The 27674-nt window shown below is 42.1% G+C and overlaps 1 protein-coding gene across 1 annotated transcript in view; it reads right to left on the reverse strand.

Annotated features, from left to right (window-relative positions):
* The window catches only part of GNA14 (G protein subunit alpha 14), a 202157-nt gene that overhangs the window by 72618 nt on the left and 101865 nt on the right, over window positions 1–27674 (reverse strand). Inside the window, exon 2 of the mRNA XM_042912742.1 lies at window positions 16696–16880. Coding sequence (XP_042768676.1) covers window positions 16696–16880 — 185 coding nt within the window. The remainder of the gene's footprint in view (window positions 1–16695; window positions 16881–27674) is intronic.

The following is a 27674-nucleotide window of genomic DNA, read 5'->3' on the forward strand; positions in this document are numbered from 1 at the left end:
AGTCCCATTTACACTACTATCAGAACATGTTCTCCAGGTTTTATTTGATCCTTCCTGACTCTCCAGCACTAGTTCAAAGGTCAATGTCATGCTCTGATTCTCTCCATTTTCAAAATAAATTTGAAGGCATCTCTGGCTTGTTTATGACTCTCCTCTAAGTTAACAAGAAAATGTTTAAATATTCTCCATGCAGCTGTTTCAAATCCACTTAAGTAAGCTCTTCAATCCTCAAACTTCATTCAGTGGATGCTCTAATCCTGATATTTCCGTTTTTTAATTGCATGACCCCTTCGTGTAAATATTGATAGAGATAATACTGACAGTTGTGTGAGCTAGTTGGATCCCAGCCAGGAAGAATGAAAATTAATGAAAGTGGCCAGGAATAGAGATTTTGAGACAGAGAACCCTCCGCTCATATCCTTTATTGCTTTCATAATCAAAGCTTTAAATGATTACCCAAGACCTCCCACTGGACATGGCCTTCTATTACCTGTAGAGAGGCATGAAGCATTGTGGTTACCCACTTTACTTGGGAAGTAAAGTCACCTGGGTTCAGTTTCCAGCTCCGATATGCAATACCTGGGCAATGTTGGGGCAATTATTTAACCCCAACAAATCTCAGTTTCCGTATCTCCAAAATGCAGCAACTGATAGTACCCACACTGAAGAACTGTTTAGGATGGAATGACACATTCTCAGTAAAGCCTGGCAGAGATTCATATATGTTTTGGCACGCAAAAGCATATACAGGCCCCACCCAGAAGGAGCCACCGAGTGGGAGAGGAAATGGCCTGTGATAAGTGTGATGGCACAGGTGACACATTCAACACTCTCCCTGTGGAGGCATGTGAGTTGAGTCCCACTCCTAACCCCTGCCCTTTCCTCTCTTCTGTGCTGTTAGAGACCTGCCTTGGGGGTGAAGCCTGGGGTCTTCCAGAACTAATGATGACTTCATGGGTGAATCTACCACATTCTGGGGTCAGGAGTAGAAAGCTCACATGATCCCTTTATGGGCCACATTCTCTATTCGCAGCTTTGGCACTAATACACGACATTGTAATCACCGTAAGCCTTACTTCTTTGTCTTATTTCTCAGTTACTTTAGAACTTGGTTGGTGAAAAGGATGTGATTTATGGAGTCTCTCTTCTAGCTCATAAGCAAGCCATCCTTCTCTATGGCACCATGTTTTGGACCCGTTGGATTCCAAAACAGCCACCTGGTGAGTCAGCTTGAAAAGAGTCATTGCCACTGGCCTAACTTTCACAGGCAGAGTACATCTGCAGTTCACCAAACACATTTCAAGAGCTGCACTGGCCAATCCCAAGCTTCCTACACTGGATTATTGAGTCCTATGACTATGCAAGGCTTCTTGATTATCATGCAATTCAGAAGCAACATTTCCAAATGCCAAATATTTCTTTGGAAAAGAAAAACATAACCACATAGACTCTCAGTTTCATTTTTGCCCAGTATCACGATCCTAAAGCCAAGGAGGCAAAAATGAGTCAGAGGAAAGAAGAGTCCAGTCATCCTCTGGGAAACTGTGGGTATCAGTCCTTGGACAAACCTCTAACCAAGTACTGAGTTTGTATTATCTTCACACAAGGTTTTAACATCACTCCACAATTAATGAGCCCAAAAGGGATGCAGAGATGAACAGAACATGATTCCCAATCTCAAAGAATCCTTAGTCTGAAGCAGAAGAGCTGCATAATTAAAGAAGTATAATGTAGTATGGTAAATGTAAGGTATTATAGGTACACTGGAAAGAGTGCCTAACCCAAGGGAGGATGCAAGAGGGAGGTTGCCAAAGTTGGATACAGTACTGGACGGCTTATCGAAGATGCCTAAATGAAGTTATCTATTTATGAGCGTAGAGGGAATTGCTGTCAAGATGTGCCAACAGGTGGAAAAAATTGGCAAAAATTGGCATGGGATACGCAGGAAACCACAGTCGATTAGGGAAGACAGATAAGGCGGCAAAGTATCAGAGTCAAGTTCAGGAAAGGCCAAAATGTTACCCTAACATCACCTGCACGGGCTTATTATAAAATCAGATTCCTTTGCTATAGTTATTAGTAGATAGGGTTTTGGCAATCAGCCAGCATCCTAGTCAGACACCGGAGCTACTGAGGCACATACAGACAGATACTGTCACGGGCCTTCATGAAGCTTCCATTCTGGACGAAGACAAGAAAGATGGCCAGGCAAAGAGAGAAAGGTAGAGTGGCGAGAAGAGTGTGTGTCAAGTCTAGGACTTGAAGGACTGTCGTCAATACCAGGCCAAAAGAGAGGAGGTCACTGTGATTGGGCCTGAATGAGCAAGCATCAGAACAGCAGACATGTTGCTGCCATCAACAGCCACAATGCTAGTTTAAAAAAATAAGTAACAGTCTGGTCTGGGAGGCCCAGGTGGCTCAGTTGGTTTAACGTCTAACTTCAGCACTCGGGTCATGATCTCACAGTTTGTGAGTTCCAGTCCCACCGTCGGGTTCTGTGCTGACAGCTCAGAGCCTGGAGCCTGTGTCTCCCTCTCTCTCTCTCTGCCCCTCCCCTGCTTGTGCTCTCTCTCTCTCTCTCAAAAATCAATAAACGTTATAATTTTTTTTAAACATTTATTCATTATTGAGAGACAGAGAGAGACAGAGCACGAGCATGGGAGGGGCAGATAGAGGGGGTGACACAGAATCCGAAGCAGGCTCCAGGCTCTGAGCTGTCAGCACAGAGCCCAATGTGGGGCTCGAACCCATGAGCAGTGAGATCATGACGAGCTGAAGTCGGACACCCAATCGGCTGAGCCACCCAGGAGCCCCAAACATTAAAAAAATTTTTTAAAAAAGTCTGGTCTGTTTTAATGGGTGGATTTTTTTAAACACTACAACTATGATGTAGTTGAAATTTCTGATGTCATCCACGTGGAATTTTAAAAAGCAGTTTTTTGTTTTGTTTTGGCACCATTTTTGAGAGCTGGAGGAAACAGACGTGAACGCAGCATTGCCTCTGAGGAGCTCAGAGTGAGCTGGGAGAGACAGCCCTGTAACAGCCTCACACCATGGGGACAGAGACATGCACTCATCAAGGCATGAGGCACATGCCCTGGGAACATGGCGGAATCACTGGGGACTTAAAGGCCACTGGGAAACCTTCACTCAGAGGACTGTACTTCAAGGGAAACAGAGACCATTAAATCTTTGAAAACCTAGGATTCTAAACGAGTTGTCCGTTTTCTCTTCTCTTGGGCCCAACTTTCACGGGAAGAGTATTTTTAGCTGGTGCCATTCATTTACTTCATAAAAAAAATATGCATCAGGTGCCTACTCCTGCTGGGAGTTGGGTCCTTGCTCTGAGTTCCCTGGGTGGAAGGGACGAGTAGGCATTATCAGCTATTCACATTAACATTGGGTGGCAGAAATACCCGGAAGGAAGGAAGCAAAACTATCGCAAGCAGTTTTCCATAACGAAATTAAGGGAGGGCAATAGTGACTAGGGTCATTTCTAGCCAAATAGAAAAAATAAAAGCAAACCACTCCAGCTGCTGTAATGATGACCTGTCCCTTATAGATGAAAAGTTGGAGAGCATAATTCAAAAGGATAAGCTCTCTTCCCTTAAAACAAAGCCCATTGTCTGGGGATACTCAGACATTTGGACAACCAGAACCAGCCAGCTGCCTGGTCCAGCCTGGACTTTTCTCATTGAGTGAGGGAGTGAAGAAATCACCAGAAATAGCATCACTTGTTAGGGAAGATTCTTTCTCCAATCCTTTAAGCTTGTCATTACAAGAAAACTTTTTTTTTTTTTTTTTTAAGGAATCAAGCAACTTAAAAGGTATTTCATGAATTCTGCCTCATCCTTCTGCCTATCTGACCCACAATTTATGTGAGGCATGTTCTTGCCAACAGATGTTCTCATGGTAATACGTGAGAGCTGCGGGACATGTGGATGCCAGCGTATGCAGGAAGGAGGGCCATTCATTCATTTTCTTCCTTCAAAAATAAGGACTAAAAATGTAAAACTTGGTATTATCCTCAGGAAGGCAGTGAGAACCTATTTGCAAACCACACATTCTGGAACATGGATTTCCTTATTTCAAGGCTGGTATATGTATCTTTCTGGTACTTTTTATTGTATCTGAAAAAAACTCCTATATTATATGAAATAAAACAGCCTATGTTGACACTGTATTCAGTGAGGATGCAAATAAAAACAAATGAAGGAGAAATGAGAACCAACACCACAGAAATACAAAATATTATAAGATAGTATTATAAAATGTAATATACTAACAAATTGGACCAGTTAGAAGAAATGAATAAATTTCTAAAAACAACTAACCTTCCAAAACTGAATCAGGAATAGAAAAATTTGAACAGAGTTATTCCTAGGAATAAAATTGAATCAGATATCAAAAAACTCCTAACAGAAGTCCAGGACCAGATGGCTTCATAGGTAAATTCCACCAAACATTTAAAGAAAAGTTAATATTATTCTCAAACTATTCCAAAAAACAGAAAGCAAGGAAAGCTTTCAAGTTCATCCTATTATTTGCATTACCCCAATACCAATACTAAATAAAGATACTACAAAAAAGGGAAAACTACAGATCAATGTCTCTGATGAACACAGATATAAAAATCCTCAATGAAACACTAGCAAACAAAATCCAATAATACATTTAAAAAAAATCATCACCATGATCAAGTGGGATTTATTCCAGGGATGCAAGAATAGTACAATATTCACAAATCTATCGACACGATAGGGCATATTAACAGGGAAAAGGTTAAAAACCATATGATCATCTTAATAGATGCAAAAAAGCATTTGACAAAGTACAACATCCATTCATGATAAAACGTTCGATAAAGTAGGGTTAGAGGGAACATATTTCAACATAATAAAAGGCCAAAGATAAAAAACCTACAGCTAAGATCATACTCAATGGTAAAAAACTGAGAGCTTTTCCCCTATAGTTAGGAAGAAGACAAGAACGTCCACTCTCACCACTTTTATTCAACATAGTATTGGAAGTTCTAGCCATAGCAACCAGACAAGGAAAAGAAATAAAATGAATCCAAATCGGCAAGGAAGAAGTATTTGCAGAAGACATGATACTATATACACAAAATCCTATAGGCTCCACCAAAAAACTACTAAAACTGATAAATGAATTCAGTAAAGTTGCAGGACACAAAATTAATATAGAGAAATCTGTTGCATTTCTATACACCAATAATATTAGAAGTAGCAGAAAGACAAATTAAGAAAACAATCCTATTTAGAATTGCACAAAAACAATAACATACCTAGGACTAAACTTAACCAAGGAGGTAAAAGACCTGTACGCTGAAAACTATAAAACATCGATGAAAGAAATTGAAGATGACACAAATGGAAAGACATCTCATGCTCATGGATTGGAAGAATAAATACTATTAAAATGTCCAAACTACCCAAAGCAATGTACAGATTTAACGTTATCCCTATCAAAATACCAACATTTTCCACAGAACTAGAACAAGTAATCCCATAATTTGTATGGAACCACAAAGGACCCCAAATAGCCAAAGCAATCTTGAAAAAAAACGAAGCTGGAGGTATCACAATCCTAGATTTCAAGATATACTACAAAGCTACAGTAATCAAAACAGTATGATACAGACACCATGAAAGACACATAGATCAAGTGAACAGAACAGAGAACCCAGAAATACACCCATGCTTATATGGTCAATTAATCTATGACAAAGGAGGGAAGAATGTACAATGGGGAAAAGACAGTCTGGTCTCTTCAAATGACTGAGAAAACTGAATAGCTATTGTGAAAAAAAAAAAAAAACTGGACCACTTTCTAACACCCTACACAAAAATAAGCTCAAAATGGATTAAAGACCTATATGTGAGACCGGAAACCATAGAAGTCCTAGAAAAAAAAATGTAGGCAGTAATCTCTTTGACATCAGCCATTTTAACAGTTTTCTAGATATGTCTTCTCTGGCAAGGGAAACAAATATTAAACCACTGGAACTATATCAAAATAAAAGGCTTTTACACAGCAAAGAAAACATCAACAAAACAAAAAGGCAGCTTACTGAATAGGAGAAGATATTCTTAAATGATGTATCTGATAAGGGGCTAATGTCCAAAATATATAAAGAACTAATACAGCTCAATGCCAAGGAAACCCCAAATACTTCTATTTAAAAATGGCCAGAGGACCAGAAGAGACATATTTCTAAACAAGACATACAGATGGTTAACAGACAGGGGAAAAGATGCCCAACATCACTAACCATCAAGGGAAATGCAAATCAAAACCAAGATTTCAGAATAGCTAAAATTAAACACACACACACACACACACACACACACGAATATTACTCAGCCATTAAAAAGAATCAATGTTGCCATTTGCAACAACATGGACAACCTACAGGGTATAATGGTAAATGAAATAAGTCATTCAGCAAAAGACAAATACCTTATGATTTTTCTCTTATGTGGCATTTAAGAAACAAAATAAAGGAACAAAAAAAACCAGACTCAAACACAGAGAATAAACTGGTGGTTGCCAGAGGGGAGGTGGCGGGGGTGGGGCAGGGATGGGTGAAATAAAGGGGATTAAAAACACATACATTTCCCTTTTTTTAAATTTATTTATTTTGAGAGAGACAGAGACAGTGTGTGCAGGGGAAGGGGAGAGAAAGAGGGAAATGGAGAGAATCCCAAGCAGGATTCCATACCTTGGCTCTTGTAAATAACGCTGCAATAAACATAGGGGTGCATGTATCCTTTCAAATCAGTGTTACATTTTCTTTGGGTAAATACCCAGTAGTGGAATTACTGGATCATATGGTAATTCTATTTTTAATTTTTTGAGGAATCTCCATACTGTTTTTCACAGTGGCTGCACTAATCTGCATCTCTAGAGCACTGTCAGCACAGAGCCAGAGACACAGGGCTTGAACTCATGAAATTGTGAGATCGTGATCTGAACCCAAATCAAGAGTCTGATGCTTAACCAACTCCCATTTACCTTGATGAGCACTGAGTAATGTACAGAAACATACTGTATACCTGAAACTAATATAACACTGAATGTTAATTATACCTCAAAAATAATTACACTTTGATGTAGAGTCTCATTAACCAGGAAGTTAGTAATAAGAGTAAGAATAAAAGAAATAAGAATAAAAGTTTTTTTTTTAATTTTGGTGAAAAAAGTAACATGTTGAAGACATAGCAGAATAGGATTTTTTGCTTTTGAAGGTAGGTTACCCATATATTTTGTATCATCAGTAGGAGCCAACATTGCCCTCAGCTGAGGAAAAAAAGAAAAACACTGAGCTTTGGTGATGTGCCCAAAGCTATTAAGGATGTAAATGACAGGCAGGGCAGGAATTCAACTTTATGTCAGCTATTGTCTCATTCCAGTACACCAAGAGCTAACCTGACCTTGGAAAGAAAGACTTTTTTGTTTGGGGTAATTATTAACATTGTTAGGACTCTACACCCCAACTAATCCAAATCATAACGATCATGGTGATAATAAACCCTCAAGCCTCCCCACAGCTCAACAGGGAAGACTCAACAGGAAAGGCATTCCATGTCAACACAAAGCACAGATACAAAGGGACAGGGCAGAAGTTCTGGTCCCTGGGGCAAAGGGGGAGCCACTGCTCAACCACAATGGTCTCCCACACATACCATCATTCAGCCAGTATAAAAGGAAGGGAGGAAACTCAGAGGCACTTAAAATATAATCAGCATCATTCTTATCATCTTCAGCCTTTTTGCAGCTAAAGCCACCTCAATTATTTGAGTGATTTAAAAAACTCGAAGTTGGTTTCTCTAGTTTTTTTTTTTTTTAAGTCCTCTAACCTTAATAAATTATACACTCACACAAAAAAGCAAACAATTTCCTAACCAGACCCTGTACATGGCCAAGTTAAACGCACCACATATTTACTTCTAATCACAGATAGAAAGTGCCCAAATATTTTAGGATTTGATTTAGGCAAAACATAAAGTAACAGTAATGGCATGAAGCTATCTCACATTACTCTAGATCATTTTTAACTAAACCCAACAGTTTTAGGTGTCAAAAATCAAGAGCAAGTACAGGATATGAATGTCTCAAAGCTGCCTCAAAACTTCTGAGCTTCCAAAAAGAAGTGTCAATGAAAAAAAGAAAGGCAACTCTTCTGGCTTCCAAGGAACATGGTTTTTACTTTAAAGGTATGTTTATTGCTAAACACAGCTATGCACCTGCAGGCACACGTGGGCGCGCACACACACAAAACCTTTTAACAATTTGTTTCTGTTGGATTCATTACTGTATACCGTTTGAGACCCCCTTCCCCCAACAAAAACTTTTAATAAAGAGAAGCAGCTTTCTAGAATGTTTTGCCTCGGATAATATGCAGAGTTTATTAACCAGTTAATAAGAAAATCTACGTCTAAATTCAAAAATACCAGATGAACATGCCTCCCTTGGCAGGACTCCAATAAAAAACCTTGGGCGGCGGGAATACATGCCTTGGCACATGTTTATGGCATTCATTCATCAGTGGGGTAACTGGGCGTTCAGAGAAGACAGGTCTGAGGGCACCACCATCACACCAGTCACCTCTACCATCAGAAAATGTGGATGTAGTATCACCGAAGATCATTCTAGATTTTATTAAAGATTTGATCATGAGGGTGTTTCACACGTTCCCCTTTATATTTTAGAATGACAACAAAGTTGGATGCAACTCAAAAGACTCCAGGAAAATGTTTCACATATGTTGGATGGATGACGTTCGAATCGACTGATGATCACATTCGTTTTGGGGATTGTAACTTTGTTGACATTTACCCTTTCCACGAGATTTTAAGAAGCATTGCTGGGGATGTGGTAGATTCACATCTTGCCTTGAGGTAGGGGAAGGAATGATTATTTCAATGGTCAAATCAATCTCATCACTACTCATTGGCTCCAAACATTCCTCATCTTCCAATCCAGGCTGAATGGGTAGTTGTGGGGTGGGCGGGGGGGGGGGGTGTTGTGGTGGAGGGGGTGAGGGGAGGGTGGTCCCCTGTGATGGTGATGAAGGAGAAACCCAATTCTTACTCCGTCTTATTCTTTCTTCTTTTCCAAACTCTTAACATTTCAAGTTCTGATGATAACAATTTTCACACTAAAGTCAACATTGATTAATCAGAGAACTATTGGCATAAATGGAAAAACTCCAGCCCAGGATTTTGGTGGAGAGTTTCTTGTTGTTGTTGTGACACTAGCTAGAACTCCAAGTTCTTAGTAAGAAGAAAAATGTACCACACGATTTTTAATATCCAATGGACAAAGAAAGAAAGAGGCCGAATTTCACATTTGCCAGAGAACCAGCAACCCTGGGCTGCAGCCAAAATCTGAACATTGGCCTCCCTGTTCCCAGAAGCTCATGCAGAAGCTGACTTTTCAAACTGGATGAGGAAGTGGGACTGAAAAATATATTTAAACAGATGTTTTAAAAATTAGAAATTAAGAGGGTCTTAAAATACTTCAAGCTCTGAGAAACTCTTCTATTAAAAAAGTGACATAAATTTACCATTTTCATTTGACTGTGCCTGACTTCCTCACATGAGTCTTTAATAGATCCTTCTGGAACTTCATCCCTTTGCCTTCTGAGAATAAAGTTAAGCTGGAAGAATTATATACAAAATGTAATGTCCTGTGACCCTGACCCATAAATACTACACTTCACTGCTTTAATGGGAAGTTGGATTTTTTTTTATTTATTCAGAGAGAGCACGCATGCAGGAGCATGCATGTGAGTGGGGGAGGGACAGAGAGAGAGCTAAGAGAAAGAATCCCAAGCAGGCTCCATGCTGTCAGAGCAGAGCCTGATGTGGGGCTCGATCCAATGAACTGTCAGATCATGACCTGAGCTGAAAGCAAGAGTTGGATGCTCAACCAACTGAGCCACCCAGGCACCCCTGAAGCAGGATATTTGATATTTCAGTTGTATACCTGGTGAATTACCATGTCAATAAATACAAGTATCTTATTAATGATGAGTAAAAAGATTTAACCACTTAATTTCCTAGTGTAATATCTCCACTTACAACATTGCAAGGTATTTTTTACTACAAATGGCATCTATACCTTGGGCATAGTACCAACCTAACCATCATCCCTGATTCTTTACTGATCAAAAAAGAAATGATCATTTCTTTGTAATAACAGGAAATGGAGGATAAGAAAGCACTGGTGACAGAACCTCCGGAGATTAAGATACAGCTCCTTCTTCTCCCTTCACCCCACCCCTGGAAGATCCCAGTATGAGGTAGTGCTAGGCTCCTGCAAAATTCAAAGGAAACAAACACTGAGCCTGCCCTGAAATAAAATAAGTCACCCGGAGATGCCACCATCACAAAACTCATCAAGGCAGCCCAGCTCAGCTGAACAAAACAAACATCCTCAGGGCTGGCCATTCGATTTACCTTTGGGTAGAGATTAATTGGGTCATCCCATGGAATAGATTACCAGAATTCTCCCTCCCCATTCTGGAAAGGTTGACAGGAAACCAGAACCCAGATTGAACACCTCAAATAATGTTAAGGTACTTATAGGAGCGGTTCTCAATTGTGGCTGCCTAATCAGAAGCACTGGGGAAGCTTCTAAAAGTCCATCTAGGGGCACCTGGGTGGCTCAGTTGGTTGGGCGTTCGACCTCAGCACAGGTCATGATCTCACAGCTCATGAGTTCAAGCCCTGCGTCGGGCTTTGCGCTGACAGCTCAGAGTTGGAGCCTCCTTCAGATTCTGTGTCTCCCTTTCTCTCTGCCCCTCCCTCACTCTCACTCTCTCTCTCTCTCTCTCTCTCTCTCTCTCTCTCAAGAATAAATAAACATTAAAAAAAAGTTTAAAGTTGCCACATTCCAAAAACACTGAGTTCTGACTCTCTGGGGGTGGTACCCTAGCAGTAACCTCCCCACTCAAGGGGATTCCAATGTGCAGCCAAGACTGAGAAAGACTGTTTCCAACATCCTGAGAAACCTAGAAGTCAGGAGAGGGGGATGTGAGTGCCCAAACTCAAGGCACTGCAAGAAGGCAGTGACAAAGTCATCCTGCTACCCAGATGCAGGACCCGCAGACCTTCAAACAAAACTAGCAGAGGTCTTGTCAGGAAATTCAACACTCCTCCCCTGCTCCCAGTTCTGCCATTCAGCTGTGGTTGACAGGATGGCCCAAGCCCATCTTCTCAGCTGAACCTTGGAATTCAGCAAAAGTAACCATGGAACAGTAAGATGCTTTTTGAAGGGAATTTCAGACCTTAATTAGGTTCTCAGAGTGGATGGCAGGCAAAACAGACCTCTTGTTGCTTAATTATTAACTCTCCTTTTTAAGATGTTGTTTTCGTTTTGTGATGAGCCCTTGTAATTATCTGTGCATAATGACATGCAAATATGAGGTGACCCCAGTGTTGTGATGAACTCCCATAAACAGTAAGGCAGGGTAGAAGCGGGAGTCAGCTGCCGAAGATCCTGAAGACCTTACTCTTTTCTCCAGGGATCAGTGACTATAGAGCAAAAAGGTTTTTGAGAAGCCAGGCAGAGTTCTCCTTTCCCCTTGGGAAACGCTCAATCTGTGTCATTCATGCAGATTCTGCAGAACCTTTAGAAGGATAAAAAGCAATGCATTTCTTCACTGCAGGACAGGCCTAGAATGACAATGTCCCAAGTTGGACACATTACAAACAGCAAAAAAAAATATGAAGCTCTTCGGACTTCAGTGAAATCATCGCTAGTAAACATGAATCAGAAGCAGACTCCAATTTGGGAGCCCTGCCACTGAGCAGTGTTTATTCAAGAAGCCATAAATTCTACTCTGTGCTCATATGACACTCCTGAAAGACATTCATGAAAGTTAAGGCTTACCAACACAGTGAGCAAACACCTGTGCATCATTTCTTTAAAAAAATAAAAGGCGAGGTATAAGAAAATAATTTTCCAGGCTATATATCTTTTTTTTTTTTTTAACATGTATTCATTATTGAGAGACAGAGAGAGACAGAGCATGAGCAGGGGAGGGGCAGAGAGAGAGGGAGACACAGAATCCGAAGCAGGCTCCAGGCTCGTAGCGGTCAGCACAGAGCCTGAGTGGGGCTTGAACCTATGAACCGTGAGATCATGATGTGAGCCGAAGTTGGCCGCTTAAACGACTGAACCACTCAGGCACCCCCAGGCTACATATCTTAATTGAAAAACCATGTTGGCTAAAAAACAAAAGCTCGACTAAATTTCTGATAAATTTCCTTTCCTAAGGAGCCTGTCAAATAAATAGGCAAAGATTTTTAACAACCTAGCTGAGCAATAAAATCACTAACATTTAACATAAGACCCTCTAAAATCAGTTACTTCTCTTCTACATTTAAGAAAGTGCTTCCACCTCTGAAAAAAAACCCAAGAAAATGTAATTAAATAGTCCATAATAAGAAGTGAGGAAAGGAGTGCATGTTTGTAAAACTAAAAGTTACTTAAGGTTTTATTCATCTCCCTCCTAATTAATTCTTTGTTTCAAGTGACGCAATGCTTGGTAGAGAAAACGTGTACCGTGCTTTAAGTTTTATTTAGAGACAGCGAGAGTGGGGGAGGGGTAGAGAGAGAGGCAAACAGAGAATCCCAAGCTGGCTCTGAACCACAAGCGTTCCAGAGCCTGATACGGGCCTGGAAACCACGAAACTGTGAAATCATGACCTGAGCTGAAGTCAGATGCTTAATTGACTGAGCCACCCAGGTGACCCCATGCTTCTTTATTATTTAATACTATGAACACTCATCGTTTTATCATTTTGTGATCTGAGGATGGTACTTTGTTACAGTTTCTCATCTGGAATCAGGATTAGCCCACAGAAAAAAAGTATCTGAAAAACAATGAAGGGATGAAAATGACCTAAACAAACAGAAGAAATAATGAGTCCACTTTTGGTTTTTGACGTTGCCCCAATAATATTTCCGTATTGTATTTCTGTAGTGCCATTTCATTTGCAAAGCACTTCTTTTTGCTCGTGTTGGCTTATGATGTAGAAACAGCATGTGTTGTCCACATTTAACATTTGGGGAAGTGCAAAACCAGGGAGGTTATATGGCTTCCCCTAAGACTGGGTGTGGAGAACCACAGAGTGTGGATGAAATCCACTTGTGGCCTGTTTTCATATGGCCCATGGGTTAAGAATAGCATTTACATTTTGCAAATGGAGCTTCCAAGTGGGTCTACTCATTTGTTGACACCTCTCCTATGGGTGATTTTGCACAACAGCAGAGCAGGAAAGAGACTATATAGCCCTGAAAGCCAAAAATATTTACTTTCTGGCCCTTTACAGAAAGACTGCTGACTTCTGCCCCAGACCCACAGGGGAGCCATGAATAGAGCCCAGATTTTTGGGAACGAACCACCAGTGTTGTTTCTACTCAATCTTATGCCTCTTTGTAAAGCCTGTGATTCATCCCAGGCATTTGTATGAGGGATAAGAGGAAGTTTATGAAGCATAAATGTAGGTACTTGAAATAGAAAGAAGGCATTGAGAAGGGAGCCAGATGCAGCAAATGAAAAGGAGATAGGAGAGGAATTTGGCCCCAGCATAGACCACATCCAGAGCCTCACCTCATTTAGAGGATTTAAATGATGAGATTTGAAACCTTTTCAGTTGAGGTTGCGATTAGATTCAAGATTTTAAGTTCATGCTGGAATGGGTTCACTTTGGAGGGTATTGGAACAGGATGAATATATTTTGCATATGGGACTAACATGAACGGGGGGTGGGGTGCAGAGGGCAGACTGTACTGGGTTGAATAATATCCCCTTGAAATTCATGCAAGTCCCAAACTTCTCAGAAAGCAACTTTATTCGGAAATCTTTGTAGGTGTAATCAAGTTCTGATCCTACTTGGGATGAGGGTGGGCCCTAATCCAATGACTGGTGTCCTTAGAAGAAAAGGGAAATTTGGACACAAAAAGGAGAACGCCATGAGAACAGATTCCCACAGGGGAGAACCCTGTGTGAGGACAGGCAGGGACTGCAATGGCATGTTTACAAGCCCAAAGGGTTCCGAGGATATCCAGCACCGCCCAAAGCTAGGAGAGAAGCCTGAAACAAATGTTTCCTCAGAGCCTCCAAGTGGAACCAATCAATGACGACTTCAGACTTGTAGCCTCCAGAACCAGGAGAGAATGTATTTCTGTTTTAAGCCACCCTGTTTGAGGTACTTTGTTACAGCAGCCCTGGGAACCTAATGCAGATTAGTGGTCAAGTGGACACGGCCTTATGAAGAAGGAGTAAGACCAAGAGAGAAAGAGGAAGTGGTCGAATGCCAAACCCCATAAAAATGTTTTTGCTTAAAACATAAACCCTTAGTACTTCTGGAAGACCTTGAGGGAAAACGACACAAAACCAAAACCCAGAGACGCTGATTTTCAACCTGATTGGGTTTTAAAAACACATGTCGCCAAGGTAAATAGAATGAACTTACACTTGAGCTTTTCCTTCCCAGTAGACCTGTTTACAAGTCCATCCCTTAAATTCCAGGCTTCCCCCCATCACCCCACTATGAACGAGAAACAAAATGCATTTTCCAACAAAGGCAAATGGATTAACTAAAATCGTCACAAGGATGTTCCTGACATACTTCTTTTTTGAAATAATCCTAAATTTCCACGGGTGGCCTCATTTTCCAAATCCCTGGTACAGTGGATCCTTGAACGGCATCAGAGCTGGGACATCTACCCCTAAACAGTCAAAAACGTGCATATAACTTTTGACTTCCCCAAAACTTAACTACTAACAGACTGATATTGACCAGAAGCCTTACTGATAACATAAGCAGTTGATGAACACATATTTTGTAGGTTAGATGTGCTATACTCTGTATTCTTACAGGAAAGAAGCTAGAGGAAATGTGAGGAAAATCATAGGAGAAAATACATTTATAGTACTGTACTGTATTTATTGAAAATATCTCCATGTATATGGACTTGCACTGTTTAAACCTGCGTTGTTCAAGGGTCAACTGGATAAGTGATTAAAAAATAATTCTACACTTTCAATCAGATACAAAACCAGTGTATCATGGAATCATCACAGTCACCTCTAGAAGCTTCCAATGGCTCAGTGTGTAACCTCTTACACTGCTTGGCACCAGATACACTAAAGGCTAATTCTCCACCCCACCCCCACATACACACATTTTTCAGCACAACGTTCTTGAAGGTTGAAGCAAGACCCATTCCTTCATTTCTTCAAAAGTGCAAGGAAAGGGTGGTAAAGGCGTGAGGTTGCAGACATCACGTAAAGTCAAGTCAAAACTTGGGTGCATGCTATGTTCCTATGTAACTTGGTCACTGAGTGATAAAAATTTAGATTGATTGCTCTGAAACTCTTCGTATATCACGTATAAAATATACATGAATGTAGGTGCTACAAGTTTGTGATAAAGTTGTTGTTGGGGTCCATCCTAAAGCCTATGCAATGCTGGCATTGTAGCAGCTAAATTCTTTTTAGTAGACCCACAAAAGACTCATCTTAGAATATTCCTTTATCATGTCATGTTGTATCTTGGTATTAATTATTTTATTTATTTCATTTCATTTAAGGAGGCTTCATACCCAGTATGGAGCCCAACCTGGGCCTTGAAATCATGACCTTAGATCAAGACCTGAACTGAGATCAAGAGTTGGACACTTAACTGCCTGAGCCACCTTGGCGTCTCCCTCAGTATCAATTATTTTAAATAAACTATTTCCTCTCTATTTTCTTTTTTTTTTTTAATTTTTTTTTAACGTTTTTTATTCATTTTTGAGACAGAGAGAGACAGAGCATGAATGGGGGAGGGTCAGAGAGAGGGAGACACAGAATCTGAAACAGGCTCCGGGCTCTGAGCTGTCAGTACAGGGGCCCGATGCGGGGCTCGAACTCACGGACCGCGAGATCGTGACCTGAGCCGAAGTCGGCGCTCAACCGACTGAGCCACCCAGGCGCCCCACCTCTCTATTTTCTTAATGAACTCAGATATAGTATTTGGCAATAGATTTGCATTCCAATATACCATATACAATTTTATTTGCCTTGTCCTTCCACATTCCTGGTTATCTTATTTTCCTATGACTTTAAACATAATTATATCTTAAATAACCAGTGGTGATAGCAAAAGTAAAGCCAGCTTGAAACTAGTACTTTATGAGAGCCATTGCTAGTTGGGACGTAAGTATCACTCTCCTCAACCATTACCTAGCTCCTAAAATAAAGAAAGAAAACCCACCAATTGCTCTGAGCGGTCTGCAGGGCATTTATGACCCTACTTCCCATGACTGGGAATTCTGGAAAAGTTGGCCATTGTAAGCCCACGATCTCCACTGTGCCAGTGAAGAAATTAATGGGTTACCTTTTCTCAGCACCTGAAAAAAGCAATGTTAATGCCCACATTTCTGAATCCCAGCGCACTGGGGAGCACCACAGTACCCCCATGAGAGAACTCCTGCAGAAGACAAGACTACAGAGCTAACTAAGTTCATCACACTCCTCTGGAGTTTGGGCCCCAGATCTTCTTTGGCCTCTGAAACCAAAGCACTCTGTAAATCTTTTTGTCAAAACATGTACATGCTCTCTAGAGAAGGAACGCATGCCTCCACAAATAGGGCCAACACCCCTGTGGCGCTTACCTTATTCTGCTCACACACGTACTGTATCCTCAGGGTGTCCATGGCTCTGATCATGGATTGCATGGCGGTGAATATGTTTTGGTAAACTAACTTCGTGAACCCCTTCCTGTCTTCATCGCTGTAGCCAGACCCATGGATGATTCTCATTTGCTTGATAAAGGTGCTCTTGCCACTTTCACCAGTTCCTGGTAAGACAACACAAGGGGAGAATGCAGTCAGCAGTCTTCAAAAGGAACACGCTAGGAAAGAGGGGACCTCCTGGCTGTGTTGGTCTGTATCGTGATGAACAGGGTTGATTGGGTCAACTTGGAAGGGGCCTGCCAGTATCCTGCCAGTAATATGGCGTCAGTATCCTGACCCTAGGCAGAGGAGTCCCTATTCTGTACCCTGTGCTCCCACTCCTTCTCTCCCTCCCTCTCACACGTGCGAGCGCGCATGCATACACACACACACACACACACACACACACACTTAAGGGTACGTGAGTGTCTCTGTTCCTTGGAGTAATTCTAACCATCAGCTCTTATAACCAGCACTGTTTAGGCCCCAGGAAACTGCTCCCCTACATCCCTTTTCCTAAGTTCCTTCTGATAACTGGCAACTGTGTCTGAAAGCCCCAAACGTCTAAGGGTTTCACTACCGCTAATACAGCAGCAGTGGTAATGGAGGCTGCATCAGTGCGCCGGGAGGACCTCAGCAACAGGATCAAAGTCTTATTCACTCGTCAGTTCCTGCCTTTCAGATACGTGAGCACAAGTGATCCTTGCACAATCCAGCACCATCCCCGGTATTCTGGCTCCTCCTCCTATTCCAACTTGTGGTTCAGGGGCTCCTCCAAACTCACAACACCTGCATGTGGGCAGCAGAGGAACAGTTTACAGGATCAAACCATTCCTGCTGCTCTGAGATGTCCAGGCATAACATGTGGGACATAAGATGCCAGGACTCCACATTTTAAAAAAAATTTAAGTGTATTTATTTCAGAGACAGGAAGTGTAAGTGTGAGGGGCAGAGAGAGAGAGAATCCCAAGTAGGCTCTACGCTGTGAATGGAGAGCCTGATGTGAGGCTTGAGCTCACAAATTTTGAGATCATGACCAGAGCTGAAGTAGGACGATTAACCAACTCAGCCACCCAGGCACCTCAACCGGGACTCCACATTAACATTAGATTGAGAGAATGCTTGACAAGACAATGACAGTCACAGTGTAAGTGACAAAGATGGATATGATGCAATGAAAATATTTTCTAACATTTTCTGTGATAATTTATTGTACCTGAAACTAATATAATGTTACATGTCAATTATAGCTTAAAAAAAGATAATGTATTGTAGGAGATCCCATTACCATGTTTGGAACACGTCATGTTATATTATACTCGTGATTCATTTTCAAATCTCAGTATTGTTTTAAGAATTTTGTAACAATTCATGTCAATATGCCCCCAGCAGGGCAAAGTTTCTTCAAATTGAAAATTTATGAGAAGCTATCTCAGAACTAAAATGATTCAAGGCAAGTTGTAACTTCAAATGGGTGAGTTGTGCCGCACTCAAATTATATTTTAACAAAGCTGTTGCAAAAAAAAGAAGTTGTCTGACTCAGTATTTCTGTCAAAAGAGCGCAAATTATATGAAAACCTTAATTTAAATATACTGATTTTTCCATAATGGCAGCAAAAAAATTGTGGCGTCGTAAATGATTAATTATAAAATCTTTACTACTCATCCACATCTCATTGGCCCAACAGACTACCAGACAACGCAATTACAGACAAATTTATCCTCTGGAACTTTGCTAACACTTAGTCACATAAAAACCATAGTTGTACACATCTTTTTTGACATTTTAAAGACATGTTTGCCACGGTCAGAGGATAGAACATAGTGATAATAGTTTGTTAGCTTAATTATAACCTGCAACTATTTGGACTTATGGGATGTGGGTCTCTGTGATGTCTCTGCAAACATCAGGGCAGGGCCTAGCACAAGGGCCCTGAGAAACAGAGTCACTCAAGTTTTCCACATGGATAGTTGAGATACAACTGTGAACATCTGTTAAGATTTTTCCTTCTAAGAAAACATGTTCCTTCAGACTGACCTTTTCAAAACCCAAACCTACTCTTCTACCTCCCTGCCCTCACTCAACACTCTCAGTGGCATCCCACTCTGCTCAGGAAGAAAGACAAACTTCCTCACTCTGGCCCATAAGGCTGTGCGGTCTGGCCCCTTGGGTCTTCACCACCCTCTTCGTACAAACACACATTCTCTCACCCTCTGCTCTCTGACACATTGGTCTTCTTGCTGCCTTTGCTCATGCTCTGCACATTCGTCCTGCTCGCCTTGGCTCTTGGCCTGGCCTCCCTAATGAGGTCAAGTTCCCCGACTGTAAGTTCTCCAGGTACCAATCATAGCATGTGCTCCAGCCACACTTGGGCTCATTAATGCCGTTCTCCATTTGACATGTTTTCCCCTACCAGTCCGCACGTTTCATAAGGGGAGACAGGGGCCACCTTCCTTTTAACTCACATCATCTCCCCTTGTGCCAGGTGTTACTGTAGAGGCCACTTTTGGGCGACAGGCTTGAGCAACAGAATGTTGATCAAGGGAAGAGGGCCCACAGTGACCACTAAGCTGAATGGAGACAGACCCACCAGGTGCCCCACCTCAAAATATTCACAAGCCCTAATTGACCAATGGGCTACTTACAACCAGGCTTAGTTACCATAAAAGGGAAAATTCATACATCCCCATACCTCCTCATCTTCTCCCTTTAGAAACAGCGCCCTCCCACTGCCTCATTGCAGATGGCCTCTCCTCTGTGGTCCTGCCCACCGCTCCCCTGCAATGTATTCAATAAACTGCTATCTCCTTTGTTCTGCCTTGGCTGAATCCTTTCACCGCCCACACCACCGGCTCCCACCTGATCGTCACCCTACATTTGGGAGTCCCCATTCAATATAGAGAGAGAAATCACAATAATGTCTGACACTTGGCACATACTTAATAAGCTTTTAAACTACTTTTTAAAATTGTGGTAAAATACACATACAGTTCACCATCTTCATTTTTTTAATATATCAAGTTTATTTATTTTGAGAGAAAGAGAGAGAGTGAAGGAGGGGCAGAGAGAGAGAGAGAGAGAGAGAGAGAGAGAGAGAGAGAATCCCAAGCACACTCCATGCTGCTAATGCAGCACTCTGACATGGGGCTCAAATTCACAAACCGTGACATCATGACCTGAGCCAAAGTCAAGAGTCAGATGCTTAACCAATTGAGCCACCCAGGCATCCCAGGATTTCCTTCCTTTTATTAATTTTTTTTAAATGTGTTTATTTTTGAGAGAGAGGGAGAGAGACAGAGTGCAAGCAGGGGCGGAGCATAGAGAGAGGGAGACAGAATCCAAAGCAGGCTCCAGGCTCTGAGCTGTCAGTGCAGAGCCCGACATGGAGCTCGAGCTCACAAACCATGACAGAATGACCTGAGCCGAAGTCGGTCCCTTAACCGACTGAGCCACCCAGGGGCCCCAGGATTTCCTTCCTTTTAAAGGCCTGAATAATACAGCAGTATTTGAGTACGTGATAGTACTTAAGAGTATACCTCATCTCAACTACCTGTAGTATCTACAACATGGGGAAAGAGAGGGGATTATCCCCTCTCAACTGCCCAGGGTACTATGTGAGTAGCAGTGCCTTCAACCACTGCAGGCAGCAGCACAACAAGTGGCCACGCAGGAGCCTTGTCCTGATGCTGTGACCCTTTCTGGATTACTCCTCCTTCCCAATAATGGTGACTATTCGAGAAGTCACTGTGTAGCAGCTACTCTAGACAAACGACCCCCTATCCCTCACACAACCACCCTACAAGGTGTGTGTAATCACAGGGCTTTATTCAGTCAGACTAATGACAGACTGTATGGTCAGGGAAGAAAGTCAGGGTCATGACCAAAAGGACTTCGTTGGACTGGTCTAATGAAGACAAATCGGAAGCTCACAGCCACACTGAACTCTGAGCCCCAGCAGGACCACTATCTTCTAGACATACAGCTGGAGCACGAAGAAGAACCTTCAGACAGGTGCATGTTCTCACAGGTAGCCTCACTGCTACCTCACTTCCACTTCCAGAGGCAGAAAGGTGGGTCAGAGATGAGGAAACTGGCTGCAAGTCAGGAAACAAGGCAAGGTGGGTGCCAGTATGGAGCTGGGCCCAGAAGCCAGGCGACAAATGCCTCAGCCTTCAGGTTCACCAAGGATACCACCTCCCCTGAAGGAATTGTTTTCCCCTCCATCCCCTCAACACTCAGGCCTGTCCCCTTAGAGCAATCTAAGCACCTGGAACACCCCAGTGGAGCACATCCCCTAATTGCAGACCTCTCACTACTTAGTCCCCTAAGGGTAAAGCTTGAGGGTCACTCATCTGGGTGCCAGGCACACTGATTGCTACATAGTTGGCTGTCAAAGGATGGCTAAATAAAGGTATGAAGAGAACAAACGTGAGAAGCCACAGTTTTATTCCATAGGTCTTCTATCATGATCAATCACATAAAAATAAGATACGAATTTTCCAGAGGATTGCAGTGATACCAGCGGCCCCTGAAGCCACCATTTCATGATTACTCCTGGCTGCCCAGATCCCATACGATAACATGAGAACCTGCTGAAGACTCTCTACTGTCTGAACTTCATCCAAGGTTCCAGATGACACAAGATCTCTGCTCTTACAGAATTCTGGGGTCCCTGAATCTCCTTCTCACTAGGACACTGCCATGCATTCTTCTGTTCCACCCCCACAGGGTTGACCTCTGGTCCAGTGCTACCTTACCCCAAGCAAATACTAATCCTTCTGCATATTATACACCACAAAGCTGATGTGAAAGGAGAGATTACGTAACTATCTCAAGGCATAAACTGTGATTTTGGCCCTGGGACCAGAAAAATCACTCGAGACTCAGCCCAAACTTCTACCAAGGTAAAGATCTTTTTTAGTTTCACAGGCCATTCACTTACAAGAGGTTAAAGCCAACCTCACCATTAGTCCCAAAGATAGGAACATTTTTTTTTTACAAGTCATTGCTTTTTGCTTTGGGACATGGAGCATTTCAAGAAGAAAATGTTAAAAACGATTTTAAAGGTTAATTGAAAAAGAAGATATAAATAGTGGCACCCAGGTGGCTCAGTCGGTTAAGTGTCCAACTTTGGCTCAGGTCACAATCTCACAGTTCATTAGATCGAGCCCCACATCGGGCTCTCTGCTATCAGCAAAGTGTGCTTCAGATCTGATGTACCCCCTCTCTCTTTGCCCCTCCCCAGCTCATGCTGTCTCTCAAAAACAGACATCAAAAAATATTCACAAAAAGAAGACATAAACTCATTTGATGAATACCAATACCTTAAAATATTCTTCAGTTCTATATTGTGGTTATTTGAAGAACAAAAAAACCAAACATGGAACAAAACAGGCTCGGTTAAAGGCAGAAAGAGAGATTGAAAGACACAGTCCCCTGGGGGCTGAGTCCAGAGAAGAGTGACTCAGGGTGGGAGGTGCACTGGATCTTATGTAAGGCACCGCACAACCCAGTTAGAACCTTCTATCTCTAAAAGGGAAACTGAAAATTATAAAGATTACATAGTTTTTTAAATTTTTGTCCAAGGTCGAAATTTGTCCAAAGTCGCTCAGCTTCCAAGTGCTGGGTCTCGGGTCTAAATTCAGGTCTGTGCTGGTATGTGCACTTCCCATGTTAACACCATGTGCTAGTTTTACACTGAGCGTTTCCCCAAATAAATGGTCGAGTCACACCCTCCTATCTTTTTAAGCAGTCTTCATCTGGTACCGACATGGCGACACTTAGGACTTTATCTTTAATCCTTCAGAGCTCTGCTCTAAATGAGAGATCTCCAGCAGCAGATGGGGCCAAGAGAGGGGCAAGGTGGGGGGGGGGGGGGCGCTTCTCTCTGCAATGACATCTGTGACCGTGACCAGAGGAACCAACAAACTTAAGCTAAGGATCTGAATTGAGCTTCCTCATCTGTTCTCAGCAGAAACTCGACACCCATACACGGACTACAACTATCTATTCTATGCAAGTAAAGGAAAAAAATCTAAAGGAAATGATTTTTTAAATGAAAATTACTGGTGACTGGAGGATTAGGTGACTTAGCTTTACATACCCCATCCCCAACCCATCACACTTTACAATGTGTGATTCGGTCAGGAGCACAGTCTACTCTGCTTTGTTTCTTGTCTCTTTGTGAGGACTTTCTCCCAGGCTCGCCCACAAAATCCACAGATAGTGAAGACAACTTGAGCTCTCACCCTGGGGGCCTCTTACTCACAGGGAGGGCAAAGCCTTAGGTTAGAAGGTGCATTTTGGTGTCAGGTTACTGAGGGATTCAATCTGAGCAACAGGGGCCAGTGGGGGAGGGGGAGAGGTGGCGGGACAGGGAGTGGACCACAGACTGGCAGGACTTTCACTCCTGGACCCAACTCTGTTAAAACACCAGATGGGCAAAGGAATAAAATTACCATTCCATTTCCAGATTCTGTTCCAAGTATTAATAAAGGAAACGGCTCTTTGTCCCATTTAGTTTTTAGCTCAACGTTTTCATATTTGGGGGGAAAAACCCAACAATGGCTATAAGTACTTTTAAACTTGCATTAAGGTTGAGGTTCTTGCTTATCGTCATCCTCTTGCAACCGTCCTCTGTAATCAAATCGGTAGATAACTTGTCAGGAAAGCACTCTGGCCGGTAACAGATCCCCTGGAGGCCCAGTACCAGTTCTCTGCCCCCTTGCTCCCTGGCTCTGGGCAGGAGACCAAAATGCCTCTCAAGTAAGGCTCACACACTCCCCTGAGTCTCTCACTGTAAAGCTCTGCCTGGGATCTCTGCCTCTCCCCAGCCCCTTAAATAGGAGTCATTTCCTTTCCCAGAATAGCCACTCAATAAGTGGTTAAAAATTGCACACACACACAGCTTGCTACTCTAGCATACTTAACATAGACCACAGGCTTCTTGCTTTCTGTGGGTGAGGGGTATACATCTTTGACCTTGCAGGGCTACAGGCTGTTTTACACGACTCTTGTCCCTGGCATGTACTTAACCACTGTTTTCCAAGACCTTGTCATTTGTATGCCCATCTTGTGATTTTTTTTTTGTTTGCCATACTCATATACCACCTGTATGATTTTAATATTTAGCAAAATTTTTTACTCAAATAAGCTTGTTATGAAAGGAAACATGGATATTATAGGTGAAAAACCAGTATCATTTGCCATGATTAATCTAATTAAATGTATTAAAATAAAGTAAGACTTCAGCAATATTCCAACTAAAAAAAAAATAACAGACACAAATTACTGCCCTCTTTCTGTGAAATTTACCCATTTGCTTAAAGGAGCTTCCCCTCTTTTTCTCTAGAGGCTTCTGGAATTCTCCCCATGAACCACATCCAGATACAAAAAAAAAAAAAACAAAACTGAGGGTTAAAATTCATGTTACTGAAAAAGGGCCAACAAAATGTCTCAGCACTAAAACTCTAAACTTTTTCTCAGATTTGAGAAAGCAATGTGAGATTCAACTTTCAGCTTACTGTTAAATACACAGAAAGGCTCATGGAAAAAAACGTTGCCTTTTAGGAGCCAAGAGGGAACAGAGGCCAAAGCAAGATAAATCCTTTGCAAGTGATAGACCAAGGACATCTGAACAGTGCATCAATTGTTCTAAAGTTCACCTACAATCTTTTGCGAAGACAGCCTCCCCAAGAGCCAAAGCAAGGAGCTGATTAAGCTTCTCAGATAGGCAGAGCCGTCTCCAGCGTCCTGGGATGTTTTCTGAAACCATCTGCGAGAAGCCATTGTTTTTTTTGTTTTTTAGCTCAGCTTTACAAGAGGACAAACACAGAGCAAAAGTGTAAGTCAAAACATAAATGAAGACACGATTCTGGATGTTGATGTAAAGGATGGAGACCTACAGGCAGACAAGGGTGTGGACCTACCATGAAGACCGGCAGGCTGGCTCTGTGGGGCCTTAGTGCTCGTGTTCCCTGACACCTCTGGAGCCTAAAACCCAGCACATAGGAAAAACCTAACTAATATTTGCAAATGGATATCTATTGACCAGGACAACCAGGATGGTCATGATCTCGGAAAGCAACAGGAAACAGGTTTGTCTAACCAAGAGAAGACTCAGGACTCGGTGGGTGAGTCTGGTGAGTAGACGAAGCAACCCTACACAGGGGCAGGCCTCCTGCCGATTGCCCTTTCCACCGGGCCACGCAGGACCCCGTGCCAGCCAGGCACGGAGGTTCAACTTCCCTATCAGGGTTTCCTGGTAAAGGGATAAGTTAAAAAAAAAATTCTTTTCGTAAAATTTTTAAGCAGGAGCAGTTCTCAGCGGCAAGGAGGGCTGCCCCGGGAGAGTGCCCGGACTTGGGTGCACTGGCTCCTGTAACTCACCGGTGACCTTGGACAGCAGCCACCCCACACAGTAGGAATTTCTGCACCTGTGAGTGCTACAATCCTAGGGCTGGTTATTCTCAAGATACTGATGGAGGAGACAAGCTGGCTAACATTGGGGGAAATTCCAAATGATTCCTTACTGCAGCACTGGAATGAATGTTTTTGCTCCCCCAAAATTCACATGTTGAAAACCTAATGCCCAAAGTGATGGTATTAAAAGGTCCTTTGGGATGGCGGGGGCGGGGTGCCTGGGTGGCTCAGTTGGTTCAGCATCCAACTCCTATGGCTCTTGATTTCGGCTCAGGTTATGATCACACAGTTTGTGAGTTGGAGCCCCAGAGCCCCATGTTGGGCTCTGCACTGACAGTGTGGAATCTGCTTGGGATCATCTCTCTCCCTCTCTCTATGCCCTTCCCCCTCTTTGCGCTCTCTCTCTCTAAAAAAAAAAAATAGACTTAAAAAAATAAATAAGGGGCGCCTGGGTGGCTCAGTCAGTTAAGCGTCCACCTTCAGCTCAGGTCATGATCTCGCAGTTGGTTGGTTTTTACACCAAGTTCCAATTTAATTTCTGCATGAATAAAATCCCCACAGAAGCTCTGTTTTTCAATTTCTAGAGGGAAAACATTTTTTGAGTGCCATAAAGATTCACTTATTTAAGTCAGTCCTGTCTGCTTGTGCCCAGCCCCCATGTCGCCAGCACAATTATGTCACCAGTCTCCAGCTTCTGTGCTTACAAACAGAGGGGGTGTGATCTTTCACCATGAAAGGAGGAACAGTGTCCTAGGAACAGAGAACTGGAAACAATTGAAGACAGGGTTCGCGGCTGCTCTCTCAACAGAAGAGGTGACTATGGGGCTCTTGAAACCAAAAAGGAGAAGCCACAAGAAATTAAGTGAAAAGGCTCAGTAAATAGTTTGAGATTTTTAAAAAACCTAATAATAAAACAATGGAGAATGACAAGATGCTGTATTAGATTTTATAGTCTTTCTGTTTCATTAACCTGCAAAATCATCTTCACTGACTAACCAAGAAGAACAAGAATCCCCAACAATTCCAATGGCAATTCCTGCCATTTTCTATCATCTTTGGGTGACATTTTGATCAAGAATGTATTCAGGTTTAAACCTGATTTCTGAGTTCTTATATCAAAGCCAAGCCAAAAAGTCCTGCTGACAATTTTAATTGTGAAGAATCGATTAATTTTTCTGATTTGAAATATCAAAAACAGTGTCCTTCTCAGAGTTGCCATATGTGTATTTAAAACTTCAAATGCAGTGGAACAATGAGGCTAATTTTTACTCTAAATTGAGTTATTTACCTATACAACCAAATTTCTATAATTTGTTTTAAATGTGGTATTCTTTAAAAATTCAATAAAATTTTTTTGATTTATTATTAACTGCTTTATGTCAGGAAACAGTTGTCAATGATGGATGTGTCATTGACCTCTTGGATGTAGTCACGTGATCCAGAGGTGTTTGTTACTTACCAAACATTATAACTGACCCTTCCATAAAGAGTTACACAGTTTTGAGAATTTTGCTCATTCTGTACCAACAGTCCATCTGTATCAGATTCTGGAAAAGTAACACAATATACACAATCTTAAAAATCAAATGCTCTATTTTGGAAAATGTCCTGGACATCAATTACTTTTCCCTAGAAATGGTTAAGCCATACCAAGGGAAGGGAGACAACTACTCAAACTCTATAGCTGACAGCTAAAATATTAGCAATTTCATTAGGAGTACAACTCATTTCAGTTGGAAGGAGGGTTATGAGATCACTTTCTGCTCTATGATTCTGACTCATCATTGTTTTACTTTCCAAAAACACAAATGGTAAGCATTTTAATAAATGATTTTATAATCTTCCACTCTTCACCATTCCTGCTGAAAAGTTAACATTCCCCTCCCCCCTTCTTACAGAAATGTTCACCAAGAAATAGTAACACCAGGGCACAGATAACTCTTTGACCTCTCAACCTTTGGAAGAATATGAGGAGTCATTTAAAAAAAATTTTTAACGTTTATTTTTGAGAGACAGAGTTCAAGTTGCCGAGGGGCAGACAGACAGGGAGACAGAATCTGAAGCAGGCTCCAGGCTCTGAGCTGTCAGCACAGAGCCAGATGCAGGGTTCAAACTCACAAACAGTGAGATCATGATCTGAGCTGAAGTCAGAGCTTACCGAACTGAGCCACCCAGGCATCCCTGAGGAGTATTTTTTTTTTTCCTTTTTCAAGTCTTTCTTTAAATTCAAGTTAGTTAACATACAGTGTAATATTAGTTTCAGGTGTAGAATTTTATTTATTTTTATGCTTATTTTTGAGAGACAGTCAGAGCATGAGCAGGGGAGGGGCAGAGAGAGAGGGGGACACAGAATCCAAAGCAGGCTCCAGGCCTTGAGCTGTCAGCACAGAGTCCGGCGTGGGGTTTGAACTCATGAAACGTGAGATCATGACCTGATCTGAAGTCAGATGCTTAACCAACTGAGCCACCCAGGTGCCCCGAGAGATTCAACAATTCT

This window comes from Panthera leo, chromosome D4, assembly GCF_018350215.1.
Source record: "Panthera leo isolate Ple1 chromosome D4, P.leo_Ple1_pat1.1, whole genome shotgun sequence".
NCBI lineage: Eukaryota > Metazoa > Chordata > Mammalia > Carnivora > Felidae > Panthera > Panthera leo.